Genomic DNA, 19,221 nt, shown 5'->3' on the forward strand with positions numbered 1-19,221 from the left:
ACCTGCCCCACAGATCTTACAATCTCAAGAGAAAGGAGATTTAATTTAAATAGTGTAGTCATTATATATCTTTTTGAGAAACTCATATTTTAATTTGCATTTCTCAGATCTTGTCATGCCCCTGTGCACCAACTCCTGTCCTTATGGTACTAGTTCTCTATAATACAACCCCATGCAACCTCTCTAGCCTAGTTTGGTTGGAGACATTTCAACATGTCTTTTCAAATCTCTTATGGAACGCCATTGCTGTACTCCAAAATCTGGCAACAAAGATGTGGTTTTTGTTTTGTTTTCAAAATCAATATAGTAAAGGGATATTACCTGAGATCTTATTACCAGGTGGATAAATTTCCACATTATAACTTCACCTGATAAGAGCCCAGGACCCTTCATTATAGAAAAGTTGAATGGAAAAGTTTACTTTCTCAGTGCTTATCTGCTTTAAAAAAAAAAAAAAAAAAAAAAAAAACTGTGGGTGATTGTAGAGAGAATGCATAATAATAGATAAAGGGGAGACTATTGCTTCAGAAGTAGTACAAGGAGTAACAGAGGCAGAGAATGGAGAAACTGAGAAAAAAAGGGAAACATTAATAGTGTTTATCTGTTTTTGACCTGATTAAGCTTGTAAGTGCCTAAAAGAAAGTTTTCATTTCTCTGCACTAAACTGTCCAAGCAAGATTTATGAAAAAGGGTAGTTTTTAGAAAACAATTATGGTCTATTGAAATTGCAGATAAAGCATCTTGAAAAGAATAGGGAGATAGGATATTTTCTTTGTAGTCTAAAAAATAAAAACCCTGATGTTTGTTTAAATATATCAGCGTAGCTTAAAGAACTGAAAAAGGTTTCTTTTAAATGCCATGAATCACCCCGTGATTTCTTTTCTTTTTTTATTCCTGTTCTGCTTATTGTGTGCCTTTTCAGTGGTGATTCAGTGCCTTTTCAGTGCTTTGGTTGTGTAACCCATTGATATCAAAACCACTTTGGGCAAATGCCCTCATGCTTCCTTGTTCCTCTGGCAACATGGCAGGTCCCAGTGCTGACACCTGGGCTCACGCTCTTAGGAAACCCAGAGCACCTTTGACTTTCATAGCTTGCGTGATTGGTACTCGTCTGCAGATAGCAAACAGTTTAGGTAGTTTGGTACAGAGAACAGCGTAGTGGATTGTAAGCTCCGAGATGCTGTTTTTACAAGATATTACTGAAAACTCAGTTATGGCTCTGTGTTTTCATACTAGACACTTTAGAAAATGATTATAATTACATAGAGAAGAGAGTCCAGATTACATGGTGGGCTTTTTTACACATTAAATTACAAAGGTATATTTGTGCATCTACTCCAGTTTTTCATGAAGGATTTAAATCAGAACAGGAACATTGGTCTTCTGTTTAGTGACAAAGGATCATCTCAGTCATTTCAAATACTACTTTTCAGCACCAGTAGACATCTACCAGTATCTCCTCTCCGCTCCCCCTCCTCCAACACACATACACACATTTTTCATTCTTGCTTCTGACACTGAAATATTTTGAGTCATTTCCTTTTATTAAGATATTTTTAGATGGGGATTAAAAATAAATTGAAATGAGTCAAGCAGTAACTTGAGAACTGACTTAAAACAGTGTAAGCTGAAGTCAATGAGTATGCTGTGTACTTGCAAATTATCTAAGAATCTTTATATCCCCATGGCTTAAAACAAAGAAGACATACCATAAATATTTATTGGATGAACAAATGAATAAATGTTATCTAATTAAAGAAATTTTAGTGACTGTGGGTTTACCTTTTTCTGGAAATTAAGCCCCTTCAAACAGAAAGAAGGATCTAAGAATTGAGCAGCCTTTCAGTTATAACCATTAGCACTCTGTCCCTGTTGCCATGTCTCAAAGACTAGGAGGAGTCCCAGCAACTGCAGAAAGAGAGGCCAGGCCTAAATATAGGTGGCAAAATAGGGCCACAGTTCTTAATTCCTACTATCAAACCATGACTTCAGCCTCTTCACTGTGGCCTGAACAGAGAAGTACAAGAGTGGAGAGGGAGGTCTAACCTTAATATGCTTATTACTTATGCTATATTCCTCTCTCCCAAGGAAACCCCATTCCAGTTTTAAGATTAAGGTCAGAGATACTCTGGATCTTCCTTTAGCAAAGCAAAACCCATTACCATTTTCCTTGGAAAGATCTTTTCCAGTCATCAGATCTATCCAGTCATAAGGTCTGTATTTAGGACATGGAAGAATTTCACTCATTCAATAAATAAGCATCAAGCATCTTCATTGAAATAGATTTGTCTCCTTTAATTAGACCAACTCTCAACATTTCTCTAGTGTTCCCACTATCAGGATTATCTTTTTTATAGTTGCTAAGATATGTTGAAAGTAGAGGAATTGTTAAAAGCTTATAACTCTAAAATTCTCTATGTAAATAAGCACCTAGCAAAGCTTTTATTAAATGTTGATGAACAGGTACACTGTTCCTCTTAGAAAGCTTATATTCTGACAGCACTTATATTTTGTTTCTCTGCTTCTCTTCCTTCTACTTACACTCCCTGTGAATTAATACTTTATCTGATTAGTATGAAGGGTATCACAGTTTTCATTTGTTAGTTGAAAATCTAGACCTCACTAAGTGTAGAAAACTACCATCAGACTAGAAATGGGAGTCCAGTTTAATGAACAAACTTTGGCTCTGTGTGTGTGTGTGTGTGTGTGTGTGTGTGTGTGTGTGTGAGAGAGAGAGAGAGAGAGAGAGAGAGAGAGAGAGAGAGGGACTTTTCCCAGAAATTCTAGAATCACAGACTCTTAGGCAGTCAAAGTGTTTAGAGGACATACAGTCAATGATTCTCAGTTCAGGTTGCATACTACAGTCACCTGGGGAACTTCTGAGGCTCCATCTTTCCCAGACCAACTGAACCATCATCTTTGAGGATAGGGCCTGAGGAAGGGTATTTTTTTAAACCTCAGAGTATTCTAAAGTGCAGCTGAGGTTTTAAAACCCCTGGTTTAGTCCAATTCTTTTCATAAGGATAGGCAAAATAAAAACCCATCAGGAAGAAATGAAGTATTTCAGGCCTTGTAGAGCCTGGATTAGAAACCACATTACCTAGCCCCAGTCCAGAGCAATTTCCATAACAATGTGGTACTAATATCTTTTGTTAGGTTTGACTCATTTGAACTTTCTCTTGATAAAATTGTGATAGGAGCGGGGTGGGCACACAGCTGTTAGCAAGCAACTGGGGCCCCTCCCCTAAGCAAGTGACCATTAGGGAGCAACTGTTAGCAAGCAACAGTTAGCAGTCCCACTCAGCCATTGATTGGCATCACAAGGGGCCCCTCTCCCCTACCTCCCCTTCCTCTGTATAAAAGGAGCCCGAATTCAGCCGGAGGGAAGATGGTTTTTGAGACACTAGTGTGCCATCTTCTTGGTCTGCTGGCTTTCTGATTAAAGTCAATGCTTCTTGCCCCAACACCTCATCTCCCAGTTTCAGCCTGTTGTGCAGCGAGCAGAGTGAGCTTGGGCTCAGTAACAAAATTAGCAGAAGGAATGATGCTTCTTAATACTTTCTGTCAAATAGACTTGAGGAAAAACCCCACCATGCTGGGTTAGCACATGAATTTCCTACGTTTCTTGGTAGCGTTGGCCTCCTTGCCTTCTACCAAAAAGAAGTTAGTCTTTGATTGTAGTGAAGAGTTTTTGAACCATATGTATAACTTTCATTTTATATAAGTCCACAAGATATCTTTAATCATTTTAGCATATGTAGACCCATTTTTAAAATCATCATGTAAAGTTCGTGTAACTCACTTACTGAGAAAACAGCACCGTTAACACTGCCCAGTTTGCAGTGCTGAAGATACAGTTAAACATTTTCCTGTTTTTTTGACATCTATCTTTTCTGTGTGTGTATATCTGTTGAACCCATCAAAGTCTAAAGTATTTCAATTCAGCATAAAATTGCAGTACCAATTGTTGTATGGCTCGTATTTTATCTTGTGCCGAGATGGGAAAGCATATCTAAATGCATCATGCCTATGCTCAAAAGTAATGCAAATCTCCTGTCTCGCCAGTGCCAGAAATAAATGAAAACGATAATAAAGGCTAGAAACGTTTTTCTCTTTTGCACTGATGCAAAATTTTCTATGTAGTGATCATCATCATGCATTAAGCATCCACTGTAAGCCAGACATTCTAGATGCCAGAAGAATATTGAAGGCATAGTTTCTACTCTCAGCTCTTATGAAGCAAAAGCAAATAAATACAGTTTAAAGTCATTGAGAGTAAAGAATAAACATTGAAATTTTTAGAACTTCTAAATATATTCTGTGATTTAAGAGTAGAGCTATATACATTCACACAGTTTTTTCAACCTATTACAAGTCTCCACTAAAGACAGTTAGATAGTTGATAGTTGAAATGTGTGTCTATGTCTACAAGTGGGTGTTACCTTATGTGAATCGTGTATGATTTGTACTGATTTTCTCCACAGTGCAAAGAATAGAGAAATTCATGAATAGCAGGTGTTTTACTGATTGTTTTTATGAAAATGCTGCAGAAATGCCAATGTCAGAACCACAGAGTAAAGAAGATCAGTGTATAAGAAGGAGCAGACCAGATGGACGTCCTTAATGAAAGCCATACTGCTTTGATGGAATTTACCACTGCTCTGAGTATGAGTCTCTGCATTACCAGCCTGAGAATTTGATTTAAGGAGTCAGTCTCATTCTGGTCAGACTCACAAGGAACTTAAGTACCTGAAATAGGTGGTCAGTTCATGAATGGGGAACCACTCCACTACTGTGTCCAGAATGTTGGTGTCCTTTGTGTCCAGTGCCTCTTTGTGACCTAGCAGTCCCTGGGGAAGCTGACCAGTAAACGTGGGTGGTTGTGGGGGACGTGCCATTCAGACCATAGGGAAGTGTGAGGAATCTTCTGAAGATGTGACTTCTGTTTGCAGTAGGATGCAAGCTCTTGATCCACCCTGGCAACTTCTGATTTCTGGATTTTCTCTTCTTCATTCTCAAAGCTAGTGTTGGTCAATCCATGTTCCACAGAATGCTAGGATTCTGTGTAAGGATCATTTTGTGGGAGATGGATCCTCTCACAAAGAAAAAACAAAACTTAAACTACTGCCCTCTCTAGCCATTCCCTTCCTGTTATGATACAATTTTAGCTTCTCCAGTCACTTTCCAGTCCTGTCTCCTGGCAATGAAATTATTTCCAGATCTCCTTAATGGACTATAGGGAGTTCCCAAACTCTCAGTGTTTCTTTTATTGAGATAATCACAGAAGGTCAATCATCTAGGAATAATCATGGATGTCTTATGTGTAGCTTTTACTTATTTAATTCTCATCATATGATATTATTTCTCTCATTTCCTTAGGAAGTTTTCAAAATTATAAGAGAGAATTTTACTTTTTACTAGTAGGTGCTGTTATAGGGTACTCTAAATCTTTGAGCCAGAGGTAGATAAGTAAAACTTTTTACATTTCAATGCAATATTGAGAAAAACCTACCAAAAATATACATAAATAGGCAAGCTTATATTCTTTTCGTAGCACTCATGAACATCTGTACTCCATGTGTTTTTTTAAAACTTCACTACTTGCATTATAGAATGGCTGTGACATCCACTGGCAATCTCATACTCTTAAAGGAATCAGTTTTTAAAGAAATACAAAAGGGATGAATTGGGAGATTGGGATTGACATATATACACTAATATGTATAAAATAAATAACTAATAAGAACCTGCTGTATAAAAAAATAAAATAAAATTCAAAAAAAAAGAAAAGCAAAAGGTTTGTACTATAATTATAGAACACATGTCAATTTTCATGCAAAAGGACTAACCCAATCTTGCCAATAGCTATAGAAATTAACAAAACAGAAAAGTTTAGCCAGTGAAATACCATATACTTGAAAATAATTTTTTCCATTATACAGAAAAGAAGCATGTAAAAAGAGGCAGAGCATGAGGTCCTTCCTTCATGCAGTTAAGCTTATTTTTTATTTACATAAAGAGAAGCAAAATAAACAGGGCCACTTCAGCCTATCCCTTGGAGTTTAAGTTACAGGAGAAAAGAAATCATGACTATATTCTGGTGGAATTTTGCTTGAAAAGCAGTTGAATATTAAATTACAAATCACTAGTTTCTTAAAATATCTTTTAATATCTGGGTAAAAATTGTAAAATAGCCTGTTCTCTGATTTTTAAGACAACTATTTGTAGTCCTTCTTAAAATGCGTTTTGTGCAAGAAGGTTTCTTTTTCAATTTTTTTCCTTTCCTTTCTTTTTTTTTACTTTTACAAACTCCCTGACAGATCCAATACCCTGAGAAAACTAGAAGATATTTATAACTAAACAACAAGTCTATAGAACCGCAAAGGCGATTACCTCGTATATAAGTATGCCTTAGGCAAACTTCAACTAGTTTTTAAGAAACAGATGTTTAAGCCGTCTCAAGAATTTTATTCAGGCACAAAATTTGCATTATCTACTCTTAAATTTCCTGATCTCTCCTCTTCTGGTTCCCCTCAATTCTATCTACCATTTTTCAACTTAAAAAAGCATTTTCTGGCCACAATTAACACAGTCAGAAGCCTCTGAGAAACATGTATCCCTGTGTCCTCCTGTTTAATAACACTTACAGCCCCACTGCTTCATTACCTTTAGACTCCAGTGCATGTTCTTATTTTAGGTTACCCTAAGAAATATCTTATTTAAGGTAATATCAGTATATAGCATAGGCTAAAATTTCATCCCTACCTTGGAATCCCTGCAGTTCTGTTTGCCCCTTTCAGGTAAGTATACAATAACTAGGAATTAATTTGTACTTGGGATAACTATTTTCCAAAATAACTTGTCTCAGCTCCAAAAGACTTTAGCTGTTAATTATTGAAACTATTGGGACTTCCCCTGGTGGTCCAGTGGTTAAGAATCCATCTTGCAATGCAGGGGATGCCGGTTAGATCCCTGGTCAGGGAGCTGGGATTCCACATGCAGCAGGGCAACTAAGCCCTCATGCCAGAACTACTGAGCCCGTGCACCACAACTAGAGAGCCCTCGCACCACAACTAATGAGCCTACACGCCACAACTAGAGAGAAGCCCGCACACTGCAACAAAGAGCCCACGCACCACAACAAAAGATCCCACATGCTGCAACTAAGACCCAATGCAGCCAAAAAATAAATAAATAAATATTTTAAAAATTATTGAAACTATTGAATTTTTGCTTATGTTTTTCAAAGACAAAAGATTTTTAATGAGAAATATAAAATATTTAAAAGTGTGACAGTGAAAATAGCAAACATCATGTTTGAGTGTCTATTCACATAACTCAGGGCTTATCTGAAGGTTCTCCATGTCATGTAGAAAAAGAGCTCCTTTATAATAATTAATCTGTGCAGATTCTGTAGAATTGGGATCCAGAAACAAGTTACCTATTTTTTACTTCCATTTTTGACAGACTAATAATATATTTCCCCTTGTTCACTTTAATCTTATCCTTTTAAGAAAGAATCAGAGTAGAAGAAATATCAGTATCAATACAGTTGAATGCCTTCTGAACCCCTACTACTTACATAGCATTCTGCTATATAGTACAAAGAAATAGGACATTTCTTTGCCTTCAGCGTACTTATAAGTAATTCAAAAAGTAAAATATACAGGAAAAAATAATAACACAAGGTGGTTCATGGTTCAAGAGTTATTGCAAGGAAATTGTTCATTCATTCAACAAATATTTATTGAGTGCCTACTGTGTGCTAAGCACTGTGCTGAATGCAGGGTATTTTAAAAATGAGGATAATTATAAACAGAAATAGTCACTTCTCTCTAGGGATATGAGGATGAAGAGGTAGGGACTGGGTGATGTAAGTCCTTGTTCTTTACCCTGAGAACAATGAGAAGGCATTGAAGGCTTTTAAACAAGGGGTTGACATGATCAGTTGTGTGTTTTTAAAAGATCTAAATACCATGAGGAGAATTTAGTGGAGAGAAACAAAATGTGAGATGAGAGACAGAAATAAGCCATGCATTATTCCAGGCAACAGACAAGGTTTTAGAGGTAGTGGTGGTGGTGGTAGTGGTGATGATAGTGGGGGAGAAAAGGAAAGAGGAAGATAGAGAAAGAAAGGGGACAAAGTAGATAGATTTAAAAATTATTTAAGCAGTAAAATCAAAAGCATTTGATAATCAGGTACTGGGGCTAAGGGGGAAAAGAAGGATTAAATCTACTCTGATTCCTTTTTTTAAAGGTTGAAGGCCTTGCTTTTTGGCTTGTTTAACTGATGGCTGATGATTCTGTTTACAAAAATAGGCAACACTGGAGGAATGGTGTGTTTGAGAGGAAGGTTTTTATGAATACAGTTATGGAAAAATTCAGTTTGAGGGACCTTCAAGACATTCAAGTTTAGATGTCAACTATTCAGTTAGAAATAAAAGTCTGGCGATGGAAGAAAATGTTAAGCTAAAGATAAGATTTGAGAGTCATCAAATGATAGCATCATATACTCTGATGGGCTCTCTTATCAATATGTACAGTGGAAAATAAAGTGGTTTAGGTTAGGGTTCTCTCACTATGAATTAGAAGACTCTGGAAACATTTCATGGGGAAGAGGACTGGATCATGAAAAGAGGTAGAATATAGATAAGAAGAGAGAGAAGTAGAATGAATGAAATGGCAGGAACACAATAAAAATATAAATAAATAGACTGTAAAGATTTTGGTTGCAAGTAACAGAGATACCAACCCAAACTGGCTTAATACAAAAAAAAAAGGAATCTATAAATTCACACATAAGTGAGACGTTCAGGGTATTCTACCTGCAAGCAAAGCTCTGTCCCGGGGTGAAACACCAAGCTCAGAACTCAGATCCTTTTTTCCTGTTTTTCAGCTATTTCCTTGGTGTTGACTTAAGTTCTAGCAAGTTCTCCTCTGATGATCCCAAGGTGGTTGCTAGTAGTTCCAGATGCTACATGTTCATATGCTTATGTCCAGCAAGAAAAACAAAGTTCATTTATTTATTTATTTATTTACACAATAGGGCAATGAAAACCCCAGAATGGAGATCATTGACCTATTAAGGTTGTGTGCTCATCGCTAATATTGTAGGTAGAGATTGAGGTACACGGATTATTTTAACCTAGTCAGGGTGTACCTCTGGAATGGAGACAAATCCTCTCACTAAACTACCTAGAGTATTGGGGAAGGGAGATAGGAAACCTAGAAGGAGTTATGTTATAAGGAGTCTTAAATGCCAAGTTAAAGACCTTGTTCTTAATCTAATAGACCAAAAGTTCTTGTGTTTTGAACAGAAGAGGCATCCAATGAAATTATTTCAAAAAATTAAGTCTTGAGGCAACTATAGTACATATGGCAATGTTTAAGAAAAACAGAAAAAGAAATCTGTTCAAGAGTGTATAGCAATAGTTTAGGAAAGAGAAAGTGAAAACCCAGACTGTGATTGAGTAAGAAATGTTGATGAAAGGAAGCCAGTAATGAAGTAATGGATGTGAACAATATTTCAGAAGAAGAATCCAAGAGACTTAGCAAGATAATAATGGTGGAACTTCAAACTCTTCCACTGAGATTTCGACTAATGTGGTAGCTTTGGCACTGAGGCAAAAATGAAATCCTTTCTTTTACTGTAGTACTTGACCCTTTTATTCCCAACTTAGCTCTGAGCTAGGCTTTTCATTTCATTTCGTTCTAGTTAGTTACCACCACCTTGTGACCCATTATTCCCCACATGCACAACTTTCCTAGGAGTCAAAAGAAGGCAAGTTCCAACCTCTGTCAGAATGAAAGCTGTCCTTGACTCCATAGAATGAGAACTTGCAGATTACTTTGCAATTTATAAAGATAGATATCACTACAATCATAGCAGTGGCACTTACTGTTTAACAAATGTTTTTTGAGCATTTCGTCAACCTACAGTGATTCTGTTAGCAAGCAACAGAAAACCCATTGGTTTAAACAAGTACAATTCCAAAGGAAACAGTTAGTAGTGTTGGTTCAGTTGCTCATCTATAACAGGGCCGATATCTTTGAGTTTCTCTGGACTTTTGTTGTGTTTTACATCACGGTGACAAGGTGACTGCTCTACCTCCAAGTATCACGGCCTCATTCAAGGCAAGCAATTGTGTGGTAAAGAGAGGGGGAGAAGGAATCTTTCTATTTATCAATAAAACAAATTTCTGCCTGGATTTCTAACCCAGTGTACTTCTTATAGTTCATGGGCCAGAATGGGATCGCATGACCACTCTTAGCAGTAAGGGAGACCAGGAGAGTGAACATTTGATTTTCTGTTCTCTATTTGTGTGAGTCATAGCAAGCAAGAAGAAAGTTGGAAATGGTTTTTGGGTGGCCAAATAGTAAGCTCTTCCGTGAAAACCTATCGTTCTACAGTGTGCTCTGTGCTTACATATGTATTACACTCTTATTTTGTATTTGACTTTGTATTTATCTGTACATGATGCTTCCTCTACCCTTTGGGAGAATATTTGCATGATTAATTACCAATTTTTTAAATGGATGTTTTATTCTCTTTCTGCATTAGCTACTACTAACACCTGCTTAACTCATGCAACAAAGAAGCTAGAATTTTGGTTTCCCTGAGTAGGCAACACATATTGCTACAAAGGATATAATTTTTATTTATGTCTAATTATCTTGGCAAGCATTACCCATGTGAAAGAAAACATAGCAAAAATACCAGATGATTCCATTGGGATTTAGTAAAAGGATCACATTTTATCTTTTATGAGATGTGATAGAGTTTCACACAAGGATGTTATTTCCAAAAGACCTCATCAGCCTTGACTTAGGAAGAAATTCAGCACCAAAATGTAGCACCTGCATATCAAAAATAAAATTAGTAATTATACTACTTGATGCAATGTTTAGAAAAATAGTCAATTAAAACAATATGAATTCAACCAGAATCCTCTGCAGGCAACAGCGTCATGCAATTCTGACTTCACAGTGATATGAAATTTTAAATAACAACGGTGCTAAATCAGGGAGCAGCGAACCCAGGCCAAGTTTAAATTTAGTAACAGTGCTAGTTTACCGAAAATAACCTTCTCCATAGCAGATTCTCTGTGAATTTCAGGTGACCGACTACTTGTTTTTCTGTTCTGTTCCGAGGTGATCAGGTACCCAGAGGCTTCAGCATTGCTGTCTTCCCTTCTCAATGGCGTTTCTGGTGTCCACCTCAGGAGTCTCCTTGGCCAGCCCTGAAACACTTGAAAATTAAACAGAGAATCCACTGCATATACTCTTCTTGAAAATTTCCAGTGTATATGTTCAGAACCTTCTGAATAAGAATAAGGATTTGAAGGTAAGAGAACTTTCGCAGTAACTCACGTTCTTGTGTAACTCTTAATTACATCAAAAGTGAATATTTAATATATTTTTAAAAATATACAAAAGTAAAAGCAGTTGTTGAATATAAGGAAAATAGCCAGCTATGTTTAGTTCTGCAGCAAAAAAAGGTAAATAAAATACAAAGTTCAAAAGTTGTTATATGTCATGTAAATATAAATACAAGCCAGGCACAGCGGTTATCTTGATATCTGAAATCAGTTTCACACAAAAAAGCATGGCATACAGTGGTTCCCAAATTCTAATATTCATGAGAGTGACATGAGGGGAGAGAGCGGTTCTTAAAATGCTAATTCCTGGGCATATTTCACAGAGAGTTAGATTTACTAGACTGGGATATGGTCCAGCAATCTGCATTTTTACAGCTACTCACCCCCAAAAGATCCTGATGAAAGTGGGTCTTGGGCCTTTGAGAAACATGGAAGTTGGCATTTAAAATAATGTACTTCTAATTTTCAAACTTCATTTAAAGGGGTTTTATGTGGTTTGTTTCCTTCAGTCACAAGAACAATTGTGTCACAATGTACCGAGCTGATCTCCCTGTGCTATGCGGCTGCTTCCCACTAGCTATCTATTTTACATTTGGTAGTGTATATATGTCCATGCCACTCTCTCACTTTGTCCCAGCTTACCCTTCCCCCTCCCCGTGTCCTCAAGTCCATTCTCTAGTAGGTCTGCGTCTTTATTCCCGTCTTAGCCCTAGTTTCTTCATGACCATTTTTTTTGTTTGTTTTGATGATGGCCATTTTGACGGGTGTGAGATGATATCTCATTGTAGTTTTGATATGTATTTCTCTAATGATTAATGATGTTGAGCATTCTATCATGTGTTTGTTGGCAATCTGTATATCTTCTTTGGAGAAATGTCTATTTAGGTCTTCTGCCCATTTTTGGATTGGGTTGTTTGTCTTTTTGATATTGAGCTGCATGAGCTGCTTGTAAATTTGGAGATTAATCCTTTGTCAGTTGCTTCATTTGCAAGTATTTTCTCCCATTCTGAGGGTTGTCTTTTCATCTTGTTTATGGCTTCCTTTGCTGTGCAAAAGCTTTGAAGTTTCATTAGGTCCCATTTGTTTATTTTTGTTTTTATTTCCATTTCTCTAGGAGGTGGGTCAAAAAGGATCTTGCTGTGATTTATGTCATAAAGTGTTCTGCCTATGTTTTCCTCTAAGAGTTTGATAGTGTCTGGTCTTACATTTAGGTCTTTAATCCATTTAGAGTTTATTTTTGTGTATGGTGTTAGGGAGTGTTCTAATTTCAGTCTTTTACATGTAGCTGTCCAGTTTTCCCAGCACCACTTATTGAAGAGGCTGTCTTTTCTCCACTGTATATTCTTGCCTCCTTTGTCAAAGATAAGGTGACCGTAGGTGTGTGGGTTTATCTCTGGACTTTCTGTCCTGTTCTATTGATCTATATTTCTGTTTTTGTGCCAGTACCATACTGTCTTGACTACTGTAGCTTTGCAGTATAGTCTGAAGGCAGGGAGCCTGATTCCTCCAGCTCCGTTTTTCTTTCTCAGGATTGCTTTGGCTATTCGGAGTCTTTTGTGTTTCCATACAAATTGTGAAATTTTTTGTTCTACTTCTGTGAACAATGCCAGTGGTAGTTTGATGATTGCATTGAATCTGTAGATTGCTTTGGGTAGTATAGTCATTTTCAAAAGTGACCCACTTCCAATCCAAGAACATGGTATATCTCTCCATCTTTTGTATCATCTTTAATTTCTTTCATCAGTGTCTTATAATTTTCTGCATACAGGTCTTTTGTCTCCTTAGGTAGGTTTATCCCTAGGTATTTTATTCTTTTTGTTGAAATGGTAAATGGGAGTGTTTTCTTAATTTCACTCTCAGATTTTTCATCGTTAGTGTATAGGAATGCAAGAGATTTCTGTGCATTAATTTTGTATCCTGCTACTTTACCAAATTCATTGATTAGCTCTAGGAGTTTTCTGGGAGCATCTTTAGGATTCTCTATGTATAGTATCGTCATCTGCAAACAGTGACAGCTTTACTTCTTCTTTTCCAATTTGGATTCCTTTTATTTCTTTTTCTTCTCTGATTGCTGTGGCTAAAACTTCAAAACTGTGTTGAATAATAGTGGTGAGAGTGGGCAACCTTGTCTTGTTCCTGATCTTAGTGGAAATGGTTTCAGTTTTTCACCATTGAGGACGATGTTGGCTGTGGGTTTGTCATACATGGCCTTTATTATGTTGAGGTAAGTTCACTCTATGCCTACCTTCTGGAGAGGTTTTATCATAAATGGGTGTGGAATTTTGTCGAAAGCTTTCTCTGCATCTATTGAGAGGATCATATGTTTTTTCTCCTTCAATTTGTTAATATGGTGTATCACATTGATTGATTTGCGTATATTGAAGAGTCCTTGCATTCCTGGGATAAACCCCACTTGATCATGGTGTATGATCCTTTTAATGTGCTGTTGGATTCTGTTTGCTAGTATATTGTTGAGGATTTTTGCATCTATGTTCATCAGTGCTATTGGCCTGTAGTTTTCTTTCTTTGTGACATCTTTTTCTGGTTTTGGTATCAGGGTGATGATGGTGGCCTCGTAGAATGAGTTTGGGAGTGTTCCTTCCTCTGCTATATTTTGGAAGAGTTTGAGAAGGATAGGTGTTAGCTCTTCTCTAAATGTTTGATAGAATTCGCCCGTGAAGACGTCTTTTCCTGGGCTTTTCTTTGTTGGAAGATTTTTAATCACAGTTTCAATTTCAGTGGTTGTGATTGGTCTGTTCATATTTTCTATTTCTTCCTGGTTCAGTCTCAGAAGGTTGTGCCTTTCTAACAATTTGTCCATTTCTTCCAGGTTGTCCATTTTATTGGCATAGAGTTGCTTGTAGTCATCTCTCATGATCCTTTGTATTTCTGCAGTGTCCGTTGTTACTTCTCCTTTTTCATTTCTAATTCTATTGATTTGAGTCTTCTCCCTTTTTTTCCTGATGAAACTGGCTAATGGTTTCTCAATTTTGTTTATCTTCTCAAAGAACCAGCTTTTAGTTTTACTGATCTTTGCTATTGTTTCCTTCATTTCTTTTTCATTTATTTCTGATCTGATCTTTATGATTTCTTTCCTTCTGCTAACTTTGGCGTTTTTTTTGTTCTTCTTTCTCTAATTGCTTTAGTAGGTTAGGTTGTTTATTTGAGATGTTTCTTGTTTCTTAAGGTAGGATTGTATTGCTATAAACTTCCCTCTGAGAACTGCTTTTGCTGCATCCTATAGGTTTTGGTTATCGTGTTTTCATTGTCATTTGTTTCTAGGTATCTTTTGATTTCCTCTTTGATTTCTTCAGTGATCTCTTGGTTATTAAGTAGTGTATTGTGTAGCCTCCATGTGTTTGTATTTTTTACAGATTTTTCCCTGTAACTGATATCTAGTCTCATAGCGTTGTGGTTGGAAAAGATACTTGATACGATTACAATTTTCTTAAATTTACCAAGGCTTGATTTGCGACCCTAGATATGATATATCCTGGAGAATGTTCCACGAACACTTGAGAAGAAAGTATTCTGTTGTTTTTGGATGGAATGTCCTATAAATATCAATTAAGTCCATCTTGTTTAATGTATCATTTAAAGCTTGTGTTGCCTTATTAATTTTCATTTTGGATGATCTATCCATTGTTGAATGTGGGGTGTTAAAGTCCCCTACTATGATTGTGTTACTGTCGATTTCCCCTTTTATGGCTGTTAGTATTTGCCTTATGTATTGAGGTGCTCCTATGTTGGGTGCATAAATATTTAAAATTGTTATATCTTCTTCTTGGATTGATCCCTTGATCCTTATGTGGTGTCCTTCTTTGTCTCTTGTAATAGTCTTTAAGTCCATTTTGTCTGATATGAGAATTGCTATTCCAGCTTTCTTTTGATTTCCATTTCCATTTCCATTTCCATGGAATGTCTTTTTCCATCCCCTCACTTTCAGTCTGTATGTATCCCTAGGTCTGAAGTGGGTCACTTGTAGACAGCATATATAGGGGTCTTGTTTTTGTATCCATTCAGCCAGTCTATGTCTTTTGGTTGGAGCATTTAATCCATTTACATTTAAGGTAATTATCGATATGTATCTTCCTATTACCATTTTCTTAATTGTTTTGGGTTTTTGTTGTAGGTCTTTTCCTTCTCTTGTGTTTCCTTCCTAGAGAAGTTCCTTTAGCATTTGTTGTAAAGCTGGTTTGGTGATGCTGAATTCTCTTAGCTTTTGCTTGTCTGTAAAGGTTTTAATTTCTCCGTCAAATCTGAATGAGATCCTTGCTGAGTAGAGTAATCTTGGTTGTAGTTTTTTCCTCTTCATCACTTTAAATATGTCCTGCCACTCCCTTCTGGCTTGCAGAGTTTCTGCTGAAAGATCAGCTGTTACCCTTATGGGGATTCCCTTGTATGTTATTTGTTGTTTTTCCCTTGCTGCTTTTAATATTTTTTCTTTGTATTTAATTTTTGATGGTTTGATTAATATGTGTCTTGGCATGTTTCTCCTTGGATTTATCCTGTATGGGACTCTCTGTGCTTCCTGGAATTGATTAACTATTTCCTTTCCCTTATTAGGGAAGTTTTCAACTATAATCTCTTCAAATATTTTCTCAGTCACTTTCTATTTCTCTTCTTCTTCTGGGACCCCTGATTCGAATGTTGGTGTGTTTAATGTTGTCCCAGAGGTCTCTGAGACTGTCCTCAATTCTTTCCATTCTTTTTTCTTTGTTCTGCTCTGCAATAGTTATTTCCACTATTTTATCATCCAGGTCACTTATCTGTTCTTCTGCCTCAGTTATTCTGCTATTGATCCCTTCTAGAGAATTTTTAATTTCATTTATTGTGTTGTTCATAACTGTTTGTTTGCTCTTTAGTTCTTCTAGGTCCTTGTTAAACGTTTCTTGTATTTTCTCCATTCTATTTCCATGATTTTGGATCATCTTACTATCATTCTGAATTCTTTTTCAGGTAGACTGCCTATTTCCTCTTCGTTTTTTAGGTCTGGTGGGTTTTTACCTTGCTCCTTCATCTGCTATGTGTTTCTCTGTCTTCTCATTTTGCTTAACTTACTGTGTTTGGGGTCTCCTTTTTGCAGGCTGCAGGTTCTTAGTTCCCATTGTTTTTGGTGTCTGCCCCCAGTGGGTAAGGTTGGTTCAGTGGGTTGTGTAGGCTTCCTGGTGGAGGGGACTAGTGCCTGTGTTCTGGTGGATGAGGCTGGATCTCGTCTTTCTGTTGGACAGGTCCACATCTGATGGTGTGTTTTGGGGTGTCTGTGGCCTTATTATGATTTTAGGCGGCCTCTGTGCTAATGGGTGGGGTTGTGTTCCTGTCTTGCTAGTTGTTTGGCATAGGGTGTCCAGCACTGTAGCTTGCTGGTCGTTGAGTGGAGGTGGGTCTTGGCATTGAGATGGAGATCTCTGGGAGGTTTTTGGTGTTTTATTTCACGTGGAGCTGTGAGGTCCCTTGTGGGCCAATGTCCTGACCTTGGCTCTCCCACCTCAGAGGCACAGCCCTGACGCCTGGCTGGAGCACCAAAAGCCTGTCATCCACAAGGCTCAGAATAAAAGGGAGAAGAAAGAAGAAAGAAAGAAAGAAGAAGAGAGAATTAAATTAAATTAACTTAAGTTATTAAAAAAAGAATTATTTAAAAAAATTTTTTTAAGTAATTAAAGAAAAAAGAAAGAAAGAAAGAAGAGAGCAACCAAACCAAAAAACAAATCCACCAGTGATAGCAAGCGCTAAAAACTATACTAAAAAAAGAAAAAATAATGGACAGACAGAACCCTAGGACAAATGGTAAAAGCAAAACTATATAGAGAAAAATCACACACAGACGCATACACATACAGACTCACAAAAAGAGAAAAAGGGAAAAATATATATATATTGTTGCTCTCAAAGTCCACTGCCTCAATTTGGGATGATTGGTTGTCTATTCAGGTATTCCACAGATGCAGGTACATCAAGTTGATTGTGGAGATTTAATCCGCTGCTCCTGAGGCTGCTGGGAGAGATTTCCCTTTCTCTTCTTTGCTCACACAGCTCCCGGGGTTCAGCTTTGGGTTTGGCCCCACCTCTGCGTGTAGGTCGCCTGAGGGCGTCTGTTCTTCGCTCACACAGGACAGGGTTAAAGGAGCAGCTGCTTCGGGGGCTCTGGCTCACTCAGGCCTGGGAGAGGGAGGGATACGGATGTGGGGTGAGCCTGTAGCGGCAGAGGCCAGTGTGACATTGCACCAGCCTGAGGCGCGCCATGCGTTCTCCCGGGGAAGTTGTCCCCGGATCACAGGACCCTGGCAGTGGCGGGCTGCACAGGCTCCCGGGAGGGGAGGTGTGGAGAGTGACCTGTGCTTGCACACAGGCTTCTTGGTGGCAGCAGCAGCAGCCTTAGCGTCTCAGGCCCGTCTCTGGGGTCCGCGCTGATAGCCGCGGCTCACGCCCGTCTCTGGAGCTCGTTTAGGTGGTGTTCTGAATCCCCTTTCCTCGCGCACCCCGAAACAATGGTCTCTTGCCTCTTGGGCAGGTCCAGACTTTTTCCCGGACTCCCTCCCGGCTAGCTGTGGTGCTCTAACCCCTTCAGGCTGTGTTCACGCCTCCAACCCCAGTCCTCTCCCTGCGATCCGACCGAAGCCTGAGCCTCAGCTCCCAGCCCCGCCCGCCCCGGCGGGTGAGCAGACAAGCCTCTCGGGTTGGTGAGTGCTGGTCGGCACCGCTCCTCTGTGCGGGAATATCTCCACTTTGCCCTCCGCACCCCTGTTGCTGCGCTCTCCTCCGTGGCTCCTCCAGTATTCCTTTTTAAAGTTCAGTATGATGAGCTAATTTCCCCGATGTCTCTATCTCTCTTTTAGAGTGACAGTCCTGCCATTGCTCTCTTTAGCTGTTTCTCTGTTCCACATAATGTTTTAATTTATTCAGATGTTTGTGGATCTAATTCTAAGAAATATCTAGAGGATGATAATAATGAATTACTACTGAGGGTTGGGTAAGCATTTTTTTTTTTTTGAGGGTTTTTTCTTTTTCTCTTCGTTTGAAAACTTAGCCTTAAATTTGAAAAGAACAGATCTGCTTAATATGCCTTTAGCTACTCTTTTCCTCTGCAGATTAAACCTTAGAAATCACGTGCTATATTTATAACAGGGTAAATGTACATTCATTGAATATTACTTTATTTTATTTCTGTTTCCTATATATAATTTAGCAACTTCATCTTTATTATTTGCAATTTTAAGTTTATAAAAGGTTTGCATTTTTACTTTAGTAAAAGAAGAGGCTGGTATGGACATATTCAGACCTTAAATTGTGATGATTTTTTTTTAAATGTTCAATATGATATTACTTTTGCAGTGAAGAGTGAAGTTTTTAATCAAAATCCTTTGAGTTTCAGGCTTATAGCTATTTTCTTTTCTGTTAGTCTTTGTGTGAACTTATTCATATTGTACAGACTTTCTTGTCCATAAAATATCAAAAGGCAAAAATAAACCCTAATCAAAAAGAAGTGTGCCCCTATAATGCAAGTTAGCTACACATTACCTATTAGTATTACACAAAGAAAATGAATATAGTTATATGCATAAAATAAAGCAGCATAAAAATTTTAAAAAGAACATATGTATGTATAACTGAATCACTTTGCTGCACACCAGAAACTAACACAACATTGTAAATCAACTATACTTAAGTAAAAAATTAAAAAATAATAAAATGAAATAAAGCAACACTGAAAGTAACTAAAATAAAAGATTTACAGAATTGGATTAACTCTAACAATGAATTTTCATGTACATTTGTTGTTAGAACTGTTTTCAATAATGAGATTGCCATCTGATGATAAAATTCTAAAATTTGTAGTACACAA

The 19,221-nt window shown here is 37.5% G+C and overlaps 1 protein-coding gene across 1 annotated transcript in view; it reads left to right on the forward strand.

Moving 5' to 3' along the window:
* LOC137769129 (uncharacterized) overlaps positions 1–19,221 on the forward strand; it is a 230,073-nt gene that overhangs the window by 147,186 nt on the left and 63,666 nt on the right. Inside the window, exon 5 of the mRNA XM_068550836.1 lies at positions 11,160–11,344. Coding sequence (XP_068406937.1) covers positions 11,160–11,260 — 101 coding nt within the window. The 3' untranslated portion in view covers positions 11,261–11,344. The remainder of the gene's footprint in view (positions 1–11,159; positions 11,345–19,221) is intronic.

The sequence above is a fragment of the Eschrichtius robustus genome, chromosome 9 (assembly GCF_028021215.1).
Source record: "Eschrichtius robustus isolate mEscRob2 chromosome 9, mEscRob2.pri, whole genome shotgun sequence".
NCBI classification, from domain to species: Eukaryota; Metazoa; Chordata; class Mammalia; order Artiodactyla; family Eschrichtiidae; genus Eschrichtius; species Eschrichtius robustus.